General features: G+C 39.3%; 1 protein-coding gene across 1 annotated transcript in view; it reads left to right on the top strand.

Annotated features, from left to right (window-relative positions):
- The first annotated feature begins 525 nt into the window (after positions 1-525).
- The window catches only part of LOC129194805 (multiple PDZ domain protein), a 36,828-nt gene continuing 18,111 nt past the window's right edge, over positions 526-19,242 (top strand). The window contains 21 exon segments of the mRNA XM_054800206.1: positions 526-664; positions 2,837-2,926; positions 4,716-4,882; positions 7,159-7,323; positions 7,398-7,540; positions 9,084-9,234; positions 9,303-9,425; positions 10,694-10,906; positions 10,984-11,086; positions 11,673-11,761; positions 12,981-13,197; positions 14,091-14,153; positions 14,323-14,402; positions 14,472-14,618; positions 14,690-14,857; positions 15,792-15,980; positions 16,640-16,849; positions 17,359-17,472; positions 17,614-17,748; positions 18,083-18,304; positions 18,434-18,548. Of these exon segments, the coding sequence (XP_054656181.1) occupies positions 2,911-2,926; positions 4,716-4,882; positions 7,159-7,323; positions 7,398-7,540; positions 9,084-9,234; positions 9,303-9,425; positions 10,694-10,906; positions 10,984-11,086; positions 11,673-11,761; positions 12,981-13,197; positions 14,091-14,153; positions 14,323-14,402; positions 14,472-14,618; positions 14,690-14,857; positions 15,792-15,980; positions 16,640-16,849; positions 17,359-17,472; positions 17,614-17,748; positions 18,083-18,304; positions 18,434-18,548 (2,830 nt within the window). The 5' untranslated portion in view covers positions 526-664; positions 2,837-2,910.

Genomic DNA, 19,242 nt, shown 5'->3' with positions numbered 1-19,242 from the left:
GTGTGGAAAGGATAACATAAAAGCAGAAAATGAAGTTGTAACTTTAGGGAGAAAAAAACTAGTATGACAAGGAGAATTTTCCAAGAAAAAATGTGTAAAAATTTGACTACCGTACTTTCCAACATCTATGACAACAAAATGTGTACATGTTTCAGGGGGGATTCTGGCACAATAGATACTTTTTCAAATACTGGAAGATTTGAGCCTGTCGCTTGGCTTTTCAATGAGAATATATACATTTTAAAGAATAATCTACTTATTTTTTGCATTTCTCATGTGTTTAAACATAATTATTAGCATCACCTAAAATGCATTTAGTTTTTAATGCCAAACAGAACAGTAAATGCATGGGGAAGAACAAATAATGCGTGTGTTTGTGTTATCAAATGGGGGAAAGGGGCTCAATTAAAAAATACAATCAAATGTACAAGTAGCACGTTTAGTCAGGCCCATCGCTGCAGGGTGAGAATGCGGCCACCGACCGGCAAGGGGGCGCTAGTCTAACTAACATCCCCTCTTTCCCTGCTCGCCTAGATCTTCTCTCTCTCTTTAGGATCGGGTTACGCTACGCCCCGTGTTTATTAAGCCCGGGTCAGTGCGCCGTTAGCCGCGGGACAACGGATGGTCGAATTGGACACCATCAGCTGGAGAACCGCAGCTCCATGTAAGTAATATGTGGTTCAGCAACAAAAGTCCATGTTTGTAAACGATGTTTTGGTTCGCGGCGAGAGTTTTATTGTTGACGTCAGGATAGGTTCGACACAAGTGGTGCCTCTGAACGTGCAAGGTGTGGTTTCATTTTCGGCTCGTGCACTTAATACCGGCGTAATGCAATGAAACTTGGCCCGACTTTTGTGCTGGGAAGCCTGTTGCTTTCCCCGAGAAGCCAGGCAGGAGGAGGAGGAGGAGAAAAAGGAGGAGGAGTCGAGAAAAGCGGATTGTCCCTCGCTGCAACTATTCAAAATAAGAGTTAACGCTCACAACAATGCACAGTTCATTGGCGAATGTTGCATATAGTCTGTTATTGTTCTATAAAATGGGTTCTACAGCTGGGTTCCGGGACTGAAGTCCTCTACCTGAAGCTGGCTAATAAGTGAACTGACCTGTGGATCATTACTAGCTGGTATATGCCGATAAATAACTCTGAACGTCGTTAAGTGTTATTTTTAGTGTTCAGTATGCTGACAAACAAAAGCACACAAGTATCACGATACAGCGAGTACGTGACACGGGGTGTATTGGTGTACTATAACTGTCCATACAAAGTTAATCACTAACAATATATTTTCAACTCTATTGTCATGATCCGGCGATTGTGTGACATCACATACAGTACATTGTTTTTAACGAATTCACTCATGAAAATATTGCAATATCCTTCCAACTGTAGTTTCATGATCAAGGTAACCAATGACAACAATTCACCATCATATCACAATACAGTATACTGTATTTCCAGCTATGCTACAGTATGCAGATTATGTGATATCAGACACATAGGCGTACGATACCTGTGGATATCAAAGTTATATAATGATGTAATGTTAACCAATAGCAATACATGAAATTAAAATTCAGTGATGATGTGCTAACAAATACTTTGGTGTACAATACCTGTCGATATCAAGTTAACTAATAACACTAATTCATGAAATTATAGCAGTATCTTTCCAATTATAGCGTCACAATGGAGCGATTATATGATACTGTGTGATAACCGACAACAATAATGTTATCTTGATGTTATCTTTTAATATGATCTTGTAGCAGTATACAGCGATTGCATGATATTTGATAAATCAAAGGAAAGCTGAGAACTGATAACATGGTACGATATGATATCAAGGTAACCAATAGTAATATAGCGAATGTGTGATAGTCAAAATTGTGTGATATCAGGTACAACAACATTGACACTGTTATATTGGTATTGTATCAATATGATACTGTATATACTAGATGTGGTATTCGATATATTTGAGGAAAATGTACACTACACGATGATATCAAGGTAACGGTTAACAGTAATATTGTGATATCTCCACAGCAATTGCACCAAATCAAAAGACACAATTACATGATATCAAACACCAGTGATATTGATACAGTTCTATTTATACTGTATTATTACATTACATTAATATTAGAGCTGCCTTCCTCTAAGGATTTTCATACTTAAATCTGATTTGTTAGATTTTGTCCGTAGTCGACTAATCGTTGTTGGTTTGTTTTTCGTTGTTTTTTTTTTTAAGATCAGAGCTCATGGCGATCCCGACAAATAAACAGATCTCATTTGCGACTTTTTCCACCTGAAAGAAAAAGACTCAAACACTCAGATAAACATATAAACATTGTAGATGTGCAACAACAGTACCTTAATTTATTTAGTGACACTAAACAACAACACGGTTGCTGTCGCCACACATCATAAAAGTGCACAAAAACTAGGAACAACATGGCTTGAAAAACAACAACTCTCAGTTAGTAGCCTAATTTCTTGCCTTAAAATTCACTGTCGGGATATAAAATGAAGTTGGCATAACAGCATTACCTGTTTTAAATGATATTCAGTGTTCTATGATGATCTTTGTGGAGTCATCCTTAACCTTTTCAAAGTACTTCCACACTTTGGATGATTTTATTAGTAGCCATTTTGAGCAAAAAAGTCCACACTCAATCTTCCTAGCGTTCAAAGCTACCGCTCACCTCAGCTCCTTTGGATTGGGCCCCTTTGGATTGGGATTGTAACTTGTGCTGACACGTACGTAGATGGGCCAATGACTGATCGCACAGTGACTGAAAATTGGGGAGGCTAATGTTATGTTTTGCTCTACAGGCCTCGAAAACCCAGATAAAGTGTGAAAAAATCCTATCGATGGGGAGAAATCCCATTCCTCCAGAGCTCTAAAAATGATCGAAACAATGGGTGAGTCTGCTTTTCTTGAACTGTGGCCTAAATTACAGCTTACAATAACAAATATGTCCGCATGTAGAGAAGCTAGCATCAGTTGTGTAACTTCACTAGAATGCTGTGTCTGCACATTGAAGCAATTAATGTAATAAGATTACTTGTGTAGTTCCAATAGAAGGGAAAAAGACAACATGCTGACGCTCAAGTGTTGTTAGCCTTTGTTCAAACAACAAATCGGCTTTGTGCACGCCCGATTTGATGTTAGTCACAGTCAGCCAGCACTGGAAATTGCTTCATTTTTGGCCAGATGACAGCATCATGCTGGTCCATCCCTGAGCTTATACTGTATATGCAGGGTCTGGCAAGCATGCAGGATATTCATTTCTCCACTTCTTCATTTCTACCCGATGGGCAGGGAGCTCTGAAAACAACAATTTTGATGAAAACTGAACGCTAGTTAAGCCTACATGCAGTTCATTGTGCATGGATAATGACTGACATGTACACTGGCCAATAGCTGATTGAATGGTGACTGAAAACCTCGCTAATGACTACCAGACTGTACATTTGGTCTGATAAAATAAGTACTGTAAATTTCTGACTTGAGCGCATGAGCACACCTGAATATAATATACTGTAATGTAAAGGCAAAAAAGTATTTGTACATATAGGCCACACTATATACATATAGGCCGCAGGTGTCCACATTGTAACGGATATTTACATAGAAAGACACACTATAAACTTTGCAATCCTACCTACACTCGGTGTTCTCAGCGTCACTCGTCACGCGCCAATGAGTGAGATGGGGGGGAAAAAAATTCCATCAGCATTCAACAGTTGCCACGGTCCCAGCAGAAGCTGTAGTAATTCTACACGTGATCAAACTTACTTAAGATTTGTCAGATCAAAAAATGATCACTGCATAAGACTTTGAAACGTGGTATTAGCATCCACCTCACTACTCCAGTTCACAACTTCATGAATCTACACTCTAAGCATCATGGGAACTGTAGTTCTTTTAGCCATAAATTAGTCACATCATTGTTTAACATGCAGGGTTCAAAGCGTGTGAAAAAAGTAGCGGCTTATAGTCCGGAATTTACGGTATATAAAATGACACTCAATGTTTTGCCGGAAAATACATATACAAACAACTAAAATAAATAACATTTACTCACAAGTTAATGACATTTACACACCCTGGGGGACACCACAACCAACCATGGGTGCTGTATACAATAACTTACATGTAGACCGACCAATGACACTTGAGAATTAGCCAGAAAATGCAGAAATAATTAAAATAATAACATTTACCCACTAGAGGCAGATACACCTGCTAAATGACACCATGGCCAATCAATGGTCCTGTATATGATGACTGACATGTAGACCAAACAATGACAATCAACATTTTGGCTAAAAATGAATAAATGACTGAAATAAGTAACACTTACTTATCGACTTATTTACTTATATGACAAAAACACACAATGACTGACGCCACGGTCAGTGCAATCAGAGGTGCTGTATGATGACTGGCATGTAGACCGACCAATGACAGCGTGAACAGTGACTTCAAAATGGGCGGGAATTAAACAATGCAGCAGAAAATATTGACTATTTAGATGGTGTCTTGACTCATTATGGTCAAAATGCGTTACAATATTGCATAATTTGTGGCCCCAGCTAACTAAACACTAAAGCTACCCTCCATGAATGAATAATGGCTGCCCATGTTCTGTCCTGCCTTTATCTTTACACACACACATCTGTCACTGAAATATGCGACGTCTTGCAGACACGCAGCGCGCCTTACAGGCGGTGGAGCGTCTCCAGGCCAAGCTGAAGGAGCGGGGGGAGGTGCCCACCGAGGAGAAGCTCAGCCTGCTCAGGTCGGTGCTCCAGAGCCCCCTCTTCCACCAGATCCTGGCCTTGCAGAAGACCGTGCAGCAGCTCAAAGACCAGGTAAACTACACACACTGTATCCAGATGACTTCCGGGGTGACATCATCAGGAAGGTTACAAGGTGACGGCCATTCATAGAGACTCATAATGAGTTCCGAGGGGACGCTTGCCAAGGCCAGATGGTTGCATTATAGCTGGTTAGTGCAGTCATAAATAGTACTCAAGGTTGGCTACTAAAACAACAACAGTCTCTGCTGTTTTTATGTGTCTACCGCTAGATCTTCTACAGTCACAGAAAAAATTATGACATTATAGATTATTATTATTCAGTTTCTTGTTCATTTTAATGCCTGATACAATTAAATGTAGCTCAAAAATAGCTCATAAGAGTTAAATTTTTTGGCAGTACAATGCTATAGCTATTCATGTAAGAACACAGGAGTGGACAGGAGTGCTCTTCTGTTTTTAGGGCCCTACTGCAAAATGATGTACTAGCGTTTGACTAGTGTGTTTGCAGTTAGTCCTTAAGAATAGTAGAGCACTCCCGTCACATAAAGGATATTTGACTTTTTGCAGTTGGCCCTTAAAAACAGCAAAGCACTCCTGTCACCTAGATCAGGGGTGTCCAAACCTGTTCCACCAAGGGTTACATACAGGAAAATTTAAGGATGCTTTATGTGACAGGAGTGCTTTGCTGTTTTTATGTGTCTACCGCTAGATCTTCTACAGTCACAGAAAAAATTATGACATTATAGATTATTATTATTCAGTTTCTTGTTCATTTTAATGCCTGACACAATTAAATGTAGCTCAAAAATAGCTCATAAGAGTTAAATTTTTTGGCAGTACAATGCTATAGCTATTCATGTAAGAACACAGGAGTGGACAGGAGTGCTCTTCTGTTTTTAGGGCCCTACTGCAAAATGATGTACTAGCGTTTGACTAGTGTGTTTGCAGTTAGTCCTTAAGAATAGTAGAGCACTCCCGTCACATAAAGGATATTTGACTTTTTGCAGTTGGCCCTTAAAAACAGCAAAGCACTCCTGTCACCTAGATCAGGGGTGTCCAAACCTGTTCCACCAAGGGTTACATACAGGAAAATTTAAGGATGCAGGGACCACTTTGATACATTTTGTGGATTAATATGGCACTTTCACGTTAAAGCAACAAAAGTAATGTATATTATAACACAGCAGATCTCCAAACAATACCCTATCAGCCTGGGTTAGTGTAGCATGTCGCTAAGGTGCGTGCATGCGCTTTGTTACCAAAGAGGATTAAAGTTCCAGTCTGCTACTTGCACATTGAAGAAATTCTTTCTGCCTCACTTCCCACACACACACACACTCACACACACACACACCAGAGAGCGGCCTCTTTAACTACTGTGGCCTTGTCGCCATAGCGACACAAGAGACAGAAAACGGACGGATGGGTGGTCAGATAGCCTCGCAAACCAAATGACCCATCTAACCTCCTATTCAGGTGGTTTAACCCTTAAGAGGTCCTTAAAATACTCACCCTAACCACAGAAAATTTCTGCTTCCATCCGATTTATAATAGAAAATGATGCTCAAAATCCTCACGACCAAAAATGTCTGCTTCCCAAAAACTGCTGTGAAAATATTATCCAATAAATTGATTTATTTTTGCATTTTATACAAACCTAAAATATACAGTACATGTCAATTCCGAATTATATTTTTGGAGGGTTTTAATCCTTTAAAAGCCAGTGTACATACTGTAACTGTTTTTCCTGCTTGCTTTGAATGGGGGAAAAATTAGTACCATCAGTTGGACAAATCTAAAAATAAAAATCTGAAATTTTGTAGTCCCAATTGAAATCTTAATATAAAGGAAATAAATGTGTGACAAATTGTATTTTCAATGACACATATTTGGTCATGAGGTAAGTGTGTCGCTTTTTGTGGTCAATGAAGGTTTTTTTTTGGGGTGGGGGGCTATATTGACCTATATTCATTTAACACAGCCAAAAAGTAAAAAAACAAACTGTCAGAATCACAGAGGATATCGTAGTTAAGGGTTAAAAGTGTTAGAGGAATGTACTGTACAGTCTGTACTAGCAGCCCTTTTCTAATCTAAATTCCACTCAAAAGCCTCCCACTGCATTGCTCGCATATTTTCATCTCTCCTTTTCTGGCCCCCCAGTTTTTTGTTTTTTTGCTATGCTTTAGTAAAAAAAAAAATTACCTAATGCACAAAATGCTAATCAAAGATCCTCCAAATGACAGGAGTGCTCAGCCGATTTTAAGGACCTACCTTAATGATGCTATATACTGTAGATTTGCACTGACGCCACTTTTTTTGTCTGACAGGGGAGTGTCCCACCAGCTTTGCGTGGCAGTGACTTCAGAGATCACGTGACGCCGGTGCAACAACACAACGGCAGCCACGGCTCTCACTCGGACATCTCGACAGCGGCGCCTACCGTCAAGACACCATGCCAAGAATTCAATCAGATTATTCAGACGATGGCGCAGGTATGACCACGCCTAGCATGCTTTGACGCTACCATGATGTGTTCAAAGACCAAATGTTAATGTGTGTGATGCAGGGGCGCTATGTGGTTCACGTGGACTTGAACAAGCCCGTGTCGGGAGCTGGTCTGGGATTCAGCGTGGTGGGTCTGAAGAGCGAGAACTGCGGCGAGCTCGGCATCTTTATCCAGGAGATTCAAGCGGGGAGTGTGGCTCACTGGTACGCAAATGCAAAGTCAAGAAAAGCCGCACAATTTTGACAAAATGCCTCAAAGGGAAACAGAAAAAAGAGGTTTCAGCAAATCTCATTTGATAAGTGTACAAGTGATGGTAAAGAAATATGATGGAAACCATGAAACAGGAAATGGAACTCACTACACTGCTCAGTACAAAAAGAGCAACGCAATTTATTTGCAGTACTACTACTTAGTGACAGTATTATCGCTCTTACTGTTTCTTGTCTACTTTGTCCTTTTAACTTTATTTTAATATTATTTACTTTGATTAAATGGTCATTTAGTGCAATAAGCAATATATTTTAGTTCCAGCAATATCTCTGAAAAATGCCACTAGGTGAGAGTGTTATTGCTCCTCTTTCCTCTCCATTATGTGCAAGTAGTTACTTTAATTTATTTTATTTTTTAAGTACACACAACCATTTTAAGTACAGTCACACCAAAAAAAGGACCTAGATGGCGGTATTATCACTTACTTGTCATTATGCATAAGTAGTTTTACTTTATTTTAGCTTTATTTTGATTACTTGTAAGGTAATCTATAAATCCCCTAGAAGGAGACATTCATTTGTCTTAACATAAAGCATACACACACACTGACATCCTTATACAGCAGTCTACTGTACTGCTCTGCTCATTACAATATGAGCAACTCAATTTAATTACAGTCATACCAAAAAGGCCACCATGCGGTAGTACTTTTGTGCCTGTTTGCCTCCATTAAGTGTGAGTAATTTTACTTTATTTTCTATTTAGTTTGATTATAAAGCTGTCTTATTGCTTTGCCCAGTGCAAGAAGACCAATACAATTTAGCAACAGTAAAAAATGCCACTAGGTGACAGCATTATAGCTCATGTTCCCTCTCCATTTAGTAGTTTTACTTTATTTTACATTTGGCTTATGCAGCCATCATACTGCTCTGCTTAGTACAATATGGCCGCCACAATTTAACTACAATAAAACCAAAAAAACACTACTCTGTGGCAGTTTTAGTGCTCCTGTCCTCATTATGCAAGAGTAGTTTTTCTTTATTTTAATTTTATTGTACAGCAGTGTTACTGCTCTGCTCAGTGCAATAAGAGCAACACTTAATCACAGTAATAATGCAAAAACGATGCTAGACTATTGCTCTTGATTCCTCCCATCATGCATGAGTACTTTTACTTTATTGTGGTTTTATTTTGTTGATTTATACAACAGGTTTAGTGCCCTGCTCAGTACATTAAGACCAACCCATTACAGCATTGCCTTTAAAACACCACTTGGTGACACCATGATCGCTCCTGTTCTCTCTCCATTACGCATGAGTAGTTTTATTCTTTACATCTTTTTTTTAACTACACAGTAATTAAGAAACTAACTTAAGAATTCTAAAATTGCCTACAGTCAAGTGTTATTTATGTGATGAATCGCCTTAACGCTTTGAACAGTAACTTTAGTGCTGATTCTAATAATGTCCCACAGTGTGCCAAGGTTAACAAGCGTTTTTCTTATTTCAATTTGATTTAACTCCTGCTTTCCTGCAGCGATGGCAAACTAAAAGAAGCCGACCAGATTCTGGCCATCAACGGCCAGCCCCTGGACCAGACGGTGACCCACCAGCAGGCCATCGGCATCCTGCAGAAGGCATCTGAGAGGGTTCAGCTCACCGTGGCCCGAGGACCCATACCTCAACTGGTCAGAGAAGCTTGCATAACCGATTAGACCTTCATTTGTAATCATCCACCATGTTTTTTTTTTCCTAGTGGCAACATGTGGAGACCATCGAGCTGGTCAACGATGGGAGCGGTCTGGGCTTCGGTATCGTGGGAGGAAAGACGACTGGCGTTATTGTGAAGACCATACTTCCTGGAGGAATTGCGGACCAGGTAATAACACATATAACATATATATTTGTATTTAATGTCATATGTTCATTAATTTTATCATTTTATTATTTAGTGTTGTTCTTATTATTTATTTATTTATTTTGTTTCTTACATTTACATATTTTAAAATAACGTTTAGAGTTTTTTGATTAGCTCTTTAGTAATATAATTGATTATTATTATTTTATCATTGTGTCAAATGGCCACACAGTGGCGCATAGTCAGCCGTTTGGGCATCTCTGTCTGGAGTTGTGGCTTGTCTGTTTACAGCGCCACAGGTAGGTGTGCCTTATGTATTACATCGTTTCCACCCAATAACACGTTCCCGTGTGGATGCGGCTATTTACTGATCTGACACTGTGTGTACGCAGTTTTTTTTCAACCCGCCAAAAAAACATCGAAGAGCGTTCTCATGTGTGCAGGGCCTAAACTGTTCATTGGTGTGAATGGTTGCTTGTCTGTATGTGATAAATGATTGGCTGGCGACCAGTCCAGGGTGTACCCCGCCTTTTGCCCAAAGTCAGCTGGGATAGGCTCCAGTCTACGATATAGAAAATGGATGGATAGTCATAGGAAAATTCTAAAATCATAAACTATTAAAAATCTAAAATATATTTTCACATTTTATATTATATTATATTACATAATTATTATTATTTACAGCATTATTTTAACGTGTATATCAGGGATGCTCCAATCGATCAGCCACCGATTTCCGTAAAAAATTGTGTGATCGGCACAAGCCGATAAATGCCTTTCAACGCTGATCACAGAAGCCGATCACCTGTGGCTAGTATTATTGCAGACCGCAGCGACCCTTTCATGCAGCGGAGTGTCTTGCCCTAAGTAACGTCCTGGGCAGCGTCATCCTCCCACTTTTCTTCAAAACAAAAACAATCATGTCTGCTGTGTGGAACTGCTAACACATGCCACAAAAACTATCTTGCGGCGGTAGTACGTTAAAAAGCTTTAATACAGCATTTGAAGTACAGCATTCAAAGGAGTATGGTGAGTTTTGGAGGCTCATGGTGTGATCATGAGTCAAACGGCAGCTAACGCAGCCATGTGGCTAAAACTCACTCGTATGTGTGTGTGACAGTAGGACTGCTAAGCTAATAACCCAAAAAATAATTAGTTTCAAGTGAGTGTTTTTGATTCTGTTTGGGTACCAGAGCTAGACAAACAAAATGAAGTTACTAACTGTACTATGTTGTCCCTCAACCACTATGAGACACGATTGTTTTAATTCATTGTTGTGTGGGCCTCAGGATGGCCGCCTGCGGAGCGGAGACCACATCCTAAAAATCGGCGACACCGACCTGTACGGCATGGGCAGCGAGCAGGTGGCACAGGTCCTGAGGCAGTGCGGCAACAGGGTGAAGCTGGTCATCACCAGGGGTCACGTGGACGTGGACAATCCCTCTGTGTCCGCCTCCACGCCAGTGACGGTCCAGCAGGAGGAGAAACAAGTGGTGGACAAGGTTAGTCGTCGCTTTAAAACAGAATGATGTGAAGTGCCATGATATGATATGTTATGATCATCTGTTTGTTTTTACAGGGCTATGAGGACGAAGGGACGGAAGCTTTTGATGTCAGCCTCACTAAGAACAACCAAGGGCTGGGGATCACGATTGCCGGTTATGTTGGGGATAAAAATTCAGGTGAAAAACTAACGTTACGCTATGCTATACTATGCTATGATATGCTGTGTTATGCTATGCTATGCTATGCTATGTTGTGCTATGTACAGATGTACATTACGTTACGTTACATTATGTTCAGTGACGTGCGATGAGGTTCATGGCTCGTGAGAGACTGACTCCTTTGGAGTTTTTTATGTTAATACAGCTTACTCATTAAGAGGATAACCACAACAAGAGGAGAAGAATAATTCACTTTGGTAAAAAAAAGATCCTTCTTAGACCCATTTATATATATATATTTTTTTATAAAGTAGAAAACATTTGTGTTCTTACCTTTTATTTATGTATGAAGTACATGCAGCCTATCGTTCTCCAGGAAAAGTTGTGATACTCTGTTGTAAAAGTCTGATCACCTCCTGGTGCGCTTGGGAATGTAATCCCCCATCAGTCAAATTCATTCATTCATTCAGCAGAGCATAAAAATATATCGGATGCATTTGATTTTCTGCTAGGTAGTGCTAGCAGGAAAAAAAAAAACAAGAAATTTAAAAACTAACAATCTGATAGTTTTCAAAATTAATTGTAATTGTTCTTGACTCCTCAGAGCCATCTGGTATTTTTGTCAAGAGCATCACAAAGGACAGCGCCGTGGATCAAGACGGACGTATTCACGTGGGAGACCAGATAGTAGCTGTAAGTATCTCTAATTAATAAAAACAATAATTGTTATGAGTATCATTTTTAACAGTATGAGCACTGTGTGGACTTGCATAATCATGATGAATTAACAATTCATGTCTCATTCATTTTGCATGTGAAAGGTAATGTTAATGACGTTCAGTACAAATTAGCATCAGTGTTCATTTTGACAACAGTTTTTAATTTCGTTTTAGTCTTGTTTTTGTTTTTTTTTTACAAAAATGTATTTTAGTTTTAGTCATACATTAGCCATCTAAGTTTATTTAGTTTTAGTCAACACAATTTCACAACATATTAGTTAACTACAATTACAGCAAAGTTGACAGTTTAGGCAAATAAAATATAAAGTGTAAAGAATAAGGCATCATAAAGGTTTCCTTGCAACCACACTTATTCAGGCTGCCTGCAAAGCATCTAAATAACAAAATTCATAACAAAAATGTAGACCTGCTCACAGTGAATATATCAGTGAGTCAATAGTTGCACACTAACTTTAGTGTTATATTATTTTACCTGAAATTAAAAAACATTCAAATATTTTTTTCAGATATTAAATAATAAAATGAATAATATGACACAGTACAACTACTGTATGAAGCAATAAACCAACTCTGCATCACTCACTTGGCATTTAATGTAACTGTGCTCTTTCTCAGCAATGCAACAGCAGTAAACATAAGATATCAAAACAATAACCAATTATTGTGCAAAGTATCTCTTCTTTTTGCTTCACTTGTCAAGATGACTCGCCTGCAGATGGCGCTTTGAGTTAGTTGTGTTTTTAGCAGGGGTTTAAACTGTCTTGTTCTCCATAGCATCAAAAGTGACATCCATATGTCTGCTCTTCTTTTTCTCCCAGGCGTAGACATATTGCAGCGTGTAACCTGTTACTATACTGCAGCATATGATATCATTTTCACGGTGGAAAATCCAATAGCCCAACCTCACAAAGAGTCATTCTGATTACTGTAATTTCTATCTACAGAGTGCACTGGTATAGTTGCCACACCCACTGAATTTAAAGAAAAAAATGATACATATACATGTACATGATTGTACATTGTAGATTGTCAACCTGTATTTCTTTTGATTAATTATGTTTTTTCATCAGGAAATAAAGGCAGTTGACAAAAACTAAATTGATTTAGCACCAAAATTAACACTGATTAGCATGACTAGTGTTGTACTTACTTCCATTTATCGCCCCCTGCAGGTGGACGGCGTCGACATCCAAGGTTACACCAATCAACAAGCAGTGGAGGTCCTGCGTCACACGGGCCAGGCCGTCCACCTCAAGCTGATCCGCCGGGGCTTCCGGCCTGAGGAGATCCCCCCCGCTGTGGCCCCCATCATCACCGTCCTGCCCTCGTTGGCTGCCATCTCCCTACTAGACCAGGGAGTTATAGAGAGGCAGAAGGAAGCAGAACAAGGTAAACCAAGGGTCGACACATGGTGCTGTCACCACCTGACGCCAAAATATTACAGCATGTCAGAATGTTATGTGCGTCTGCAGCCAAACTGTTAGGTACATGTCAGCACAAAAGATTCAGTGCATCCAAAATATTAGGTACACATTAGGCCAAAAAGATTCAGGTTCAAGAAAAATATTTGATGCACATTTAGCCTAAATATTGGGTACGCCTGAGGCCAGAATATTAGCTACAACCGAGGACAACATTTTAGGTTCATTTGTAGCCAAATGATTAAGTCCACCCGGAATATTAGGTCCACCCTAGACCAAAATATTACAGACATAATATTTACATTGCAGATTTGCTCCACCCAATAGGTACACCTGCAGCCAAAATATTGTGTTCACTTGTAACCCAAATGTTAAGCATAGTGGGGGCTAAAATATTGTACAAGAAAAGTACTAGTTATTCATTTGGTCTAAATATTAGTTTCACTTGAGGCCAAATATTAGGTACATCTGCAGGGAAAATACTGTCACTTAGTGGCGTTTCACAGGTCTTGCTGGAATTAGTGTTGTGCATCGTATAACAAGTGTATTTATGCTAGCATCTGTTTATTAAAAGTAATTTGTGTGTGTAATTCATACTTTAGCCATTGTATCAGCCATTGCTCATGTTGTATGTCCTTTTCTGCAATTATCATCACGCACAAAAACAATAAGAACCAATATTAAAAGCCCAAACACATTTAATGCACATAATAGCAATGAGCTACTTGCTAATAGTTAATTAAAGGTACCAGAGTTTGGGTTTGTAGTTTTGCTGCAGTCGAGTCGCCAGTCAGTGGCTTCTTTCCAGGCCTCTAATCTGTGTGTGTGCGTGTGTGATTGTTCTTTTGTGTGTGTTCTCAGATGAAAAACAGACAAAGAGCCAAGGACCCGCTGCTGTAGATCAACTGACAGAGGACAAACAAGGTAGGGGGTTTTGTGTGTGGGTGCGTGTGGGTGTGTGGTGGGGGCTGGGGTTGGCGGAAGGGGGGCTTTCTTTCACAATGCTAGCTAAGGGCTGCATCCTAGCGATGCACCATTACAAACACAGTGGTACTGAATTGTATTGTATTTTTTTACTTTTTACTTTATAAAGGAACAACGCTGACACACTACGAAGAGGAGGAACTTGTGAAAAAGTGGCGGGAGATTCTGGGTGCAAACAATGAAGTTGTCGTAAGTGAAAGCACACACTAAAGTGTCAAAAACTAAATGCACATTATTAAATGAATTGTTAATCAATAGGTGGCTCAGGTGGAGAAGTTCAGCGAGAGCAGTGGCCTGGGCATCAGTCTGGAAGCCAGCAGCGGTCATCACTACATACGCTCCGTGTTGCCCGAGGGCCCTGTTGGCCGCTGCGGGACGCTTTTCAGTGGGGATGAACTTGTTGAGGTAACCAGAAAGAAGACGCGAACATTTTATGCTGTATCAAGTAATACACGTGCCGACACTTTTTGTCTTAGGTGAACGGTATTTCCCTGATTGGTGAGACTCACAAGGAGGTGGTCCGGATCTTGAAGGAGCTTCCCCTCTGTGTGTACATGACCTGCTGCAGACCCACCCCCCACCAACAGGACAATGCTTCTAAAGATGAAGAGTCAGAAGCATTATCTGCCAGATCGAAATTAAAGGTACTTTATTCCCTGGAAACGAACTCTGTTATTATTGAGGGTCAACCAGTCGGATCATTGATCCCGTTCACCACCTCTTTGATTGACATGTTGATTTAATGAATGCTGTGTAAATAAAAACAGCATTAATTCTATTAATTATAAATGACATTAAATAACAAAATCAAATATAATTGACTCATTTTAAGAAGGATAATGCAAAATATACATTGGGTCATGATATAGTAAGTATATTGGTCACATGGAGTTATTTGTTTGGTGTCAATTTGTCAGAATTAAATAATAAAGTAAATATGAATTAATTAATTAAAATGTGAAATAATTAAGTTTCCCATTAATTGATCTTAATTCATATCAGGAATGATTCATATATTTCATCACACTTATTAAATGATTTAAAGGCATTTTAATTATGTGTTTTTTTTATGTATTTACAGTTTTATTTATTTAATGTATTTATTTTTTATTTAAGGTAATAGTTGTAATATAATTATTTTAAATTATACCTCACAATTTAATTAATAATAAAAAAATATCACTAAATATTTACATATTAATAGTGTTAACTCAGATTTTATTTGGCTTTATATTTATTAAATTTTGGTTTTTAAAAATGTATTTTAGAAATGACCTTTGTAAATTAATGTCCAGGTGAAAAGGCTGACATTGCAGTACTTCATAGCAAAAAGGTTCTGTTCTTTCTACAGTACTGTATAAGTTGTCAACAGGTTGATTACGTTATCCTCAGCTGTCAGCTACTATATTGGTTCTCCACGCTGGCGAGCATGATGGATGAAGTCCTCACAAAGAAGCACTCCGGTTACGCCTCAGCAACACGAGCTGGGAATATGACACCTCAAATAGGCAGCGAGTGTTTTTTTATGTCTTCTAAAGGCTTGAGCATTCCAAATAGACATTTTGTTTCTCTTTGCAGAAACCAGTCGACTTGAGCAGCATGCCGCTGTTGGAGGTCGATACGGCATTGAAGACAGAAGAGGTGACAGCGGACAACGCGACCCCCGAGACGATCGGATCTCCGCTGGCCATGTGGGAGCTGGAGATCCAGAATATTGAGTTGGAAAAAGGAGCCGGAGGACTGGGATTCAGCATTCTGGATTACCAGGTGGGATTTATACTCTTGATTACGTTCCACCAAACAAGTAAAACTTCAGTGCAATGTGGATTTCTCTGGAAAAATATCCTTTAGGGTCAGAGAAAATGAATTCAAAGTCAAAACTAAAGTCAAAACTTGGTTTTCAAACGTCCCAGTTTTTGACGAAAACTTTTGCCTTGCTTCTCATACACAGTCTCGGTTATTGGACAATATTGTGAGGAACAAACTGTTGTATTTTCTCCTTTGGCACGTTGAATCTTGTGATATTAATTAATTAAAGATGTGGATGGATTACTCCCAGCATTGCATGTTTATTTAGCCATCTTGGATCACAAACCCCACACCAAATCTCATAATACATTGTTAACACAATATACTACGGTATCCTGCAAGGCATCCTCCCTCTCTGCCCCTCGCTGTCTTCCCAACAAGAGTCTTAAATAAAGTAAAAGCAATGTTCTATGTTCACTTATCCATTTCACTTGTCATTTATAATTATTTGGCAATCTTTTCTGCATGTAAAACTCTTTAAAATGTGTTTTTGTTCATATTTTTGGGACGTCTGGAATGGATTAATTGAATTTACATTATTTTCTACGGGGCAAATTTTTTTGGTTTTCGTACATTTCAGTTTTCATTTAATGAGATTCTCTGGCGTTTTGCTATAGGACCCGTTGGATCCAGCCAAGACGGTAATTGTGATCCGCTCCCTGGTCCCTGACGGTGTGGCCGAGCAGGACGGCCGCCTGTTGCCGGGCGACCGCCTGATGTACGTGGACGACACCGACCTAGAGGATGCCAGCCTGGAGGACGCCGTTCAAGCGCTGAAGGGGGCCAAGCTGGGCATGGTGCAGATCGGCGTGTCCAAGCCTTTGCCCGTACGTAATTTAAATCTACATGAACGGCTGTGCTGATGGGGGGGTCTAGTTAAGGAGGGTTTAAGATGGTTAAAGCTTACAAGGGTTTGAATTTTTCTTGCTTTGCGTCACGGTTCAGAATGAATTTTCCTAGAGTGCAACATGTTCATGGCTGCAGGAGGTGGGATTGCACACCTTGAAAATTCCTTTTTGTTCCCATTTTGTACTGCATCTGGATTACCAGTGTCAAATTCAGGCAGATTACAAGCCTCCGTGGGAGTTATCCTGCTCTCCTGCAGGAACACGCTCCTCCGAGGGCCCATTTTCTCTCAAAAATGGAGCCTGACAGTTGTAATCCGCCAATACAGCCTCTTTTTTTTCAGTGTTTACTATCTGGGAACTGTACCGTGGTGGTTGTTCCATATCGCCAAATCCCATTACAAATACATGTACCATTACACCCCACCATCATGATTTTTTCTTTCTCTATGGAGAACCCTCAAAGATGAAATGTCTCCACTTTTCCTCAGGGGATAAGTGGGAATTCCTACTCACCAAAGCTAGTAACGTCATTTGACCTCCGAGATTCAGACGATGAAGGGGAGCTGACCGGTGGCGTCCTTTTCCGAGCAGAGCCGGCATTGGTTAGTTAGTTTTTGAAGCAACCCTGAATAATCACAAAGGGGACGAAAACCAACAACAATTAAACACTTTTGGAAGATTTTTATTTTGCAAATCCTCCACGCTTTTGCATTTGGTTAAACGTACCTCTTTTTGTTAAATAGGTCGACACTGGTGACGTGGACGACAAGATGCTGGAGCGCACTTTTTACGCCGAAGAGGACACCTTTGAGGCGTCCATGCTCGCTCTTCACGGTAGTAGCTCTGACCTGGATTACCTGAACTCATCCACACCCAAGGTTAGCTGACAAAACAAACCAAAAAAACACCAATCAAAGATCCTATGTGACAGGGGTCCTTTGCTGTTTTTAGGAATCTGCTGTAAAAAAAAAAAAAAAAAGTCAAGGAATCTCGATATGAGTCCTTCTCTTCAAAAACACTAGTTAATAACACAAATCAAAAATCCTCTGTGTGACAAGAACGCGTTGCTGTTTTTAGGAATCTTCTTAAATAACGCTCATTGCTCCCAAGTTTGAGCATTCTTTGATGTCATTCATGGCCCAGATTTAGCCTGTGGAGCAGTTCAACAGCCCTGGAAGAAAGCCATAATAACCTTCTTTTTCCTTTGTACAGTTGACTGCCTCAAATCGCCTCAACTATACACCATCGTCCCCGACCGACATCACCGCCCGCCTAGGGGGTGCTGATAACTACCTGTCAGCCACAGAGGAAACGATGGAGCCTTCCGACTCCTACAGCCCGTTTAGTGACCCGGAGAGCAGACACCCTCAAGTCCAGTCGGAAGAGATGGTTCAGTCCACTCTCACATTTGTGGACAAAAAGATGTTGACACAGGTAAACATCAGGAATGTGTTTCATTCATTTTTCAACAGCAAATTTATTGAGGTTGAATCAATAGCTCCTCTGCTGGCTGCAGCCAAGTACTGACGCGCTAAATCAACAATCAATGTGTTGATGAATTAGAAGGACGAGGAGGTGGAAACCAGAGCATGTGCAGACGATGATGCAGAAGAAGCGGCGATGTCAGGAAGCAGCTTTGAAAGGACCATCACGGTTGTCAAGGGCAACTCCAGTCTTGGTTTGTGTTTAATTCCTCACATTTACTTAAGTTTAGATATACACAACTTTTTTTACGTCAGTTTGCCTTCAAGTCAGTCCCAAACTACAAACTAAATAGATAAATAGATAGATACTTTATTCAATCTGCTTCTGTCCAATCAGCTAATAGGGTTACATTTACACTGTAACTCTATTTTACAGTGTATTATAATATATCATTGGAAAAAAGTATTGAAAAAAGTAAAAGTCTCCTCTTTGATGAATGCCTTACAACAAATAGATGCCTGGTACTCTTTGCAGTTCAGTAAAGAAACTTAACCAGCCTCTTTGTGAGGAATTGTGAATGTATATTAATTATTATTACATTGTAATTCTACCATTTTTTATTTAATGTTATAATATTATATATAATTTGGAATAAGTAATACATTTATTATTATTATTGTTATTATTATTATTTTACTGTATTTTATTATTATTTTTATTTTACAAGTATTCATAAGTAGTTTTTAAGTATTCATACCTGTCCAGTGGACACTTACAATATCAACAATTGTAATAATAAAAATAATAATAACAATAGTAATAATAATGATCATGCTTTAAAAAAAAAAAAAAATTAAATAGATTTTTACATTATATTACTATTATTGCTGTTGTTTTTCTATTAAATTACTGTTATATTTGAATAAAAAAAAATTAAACATCCAACT

This window comes from Dunckerocampus dactyliophorus, chromosome 15, assembly GCF_027744805.1.
Source record: "Dunckerocampus dactyliophorus isolate RoL2022-P2 chromosome 15, RoL_Ddac_1.1, whole genome shotgun sequence".
In the NCBI taxonomy this organism is placed as follows: Eukaryota; Metazoa; Chordata; class Actinopteri; order Syngnathiformes; family Syngnathidae; genus Dunckerocampus; species Dunckerocampus dactyliophorus.
Note: the sequence above shows the minus strand (reverse complement) of the source record. Positions and strands in the feature narration are given on the sequence as shown.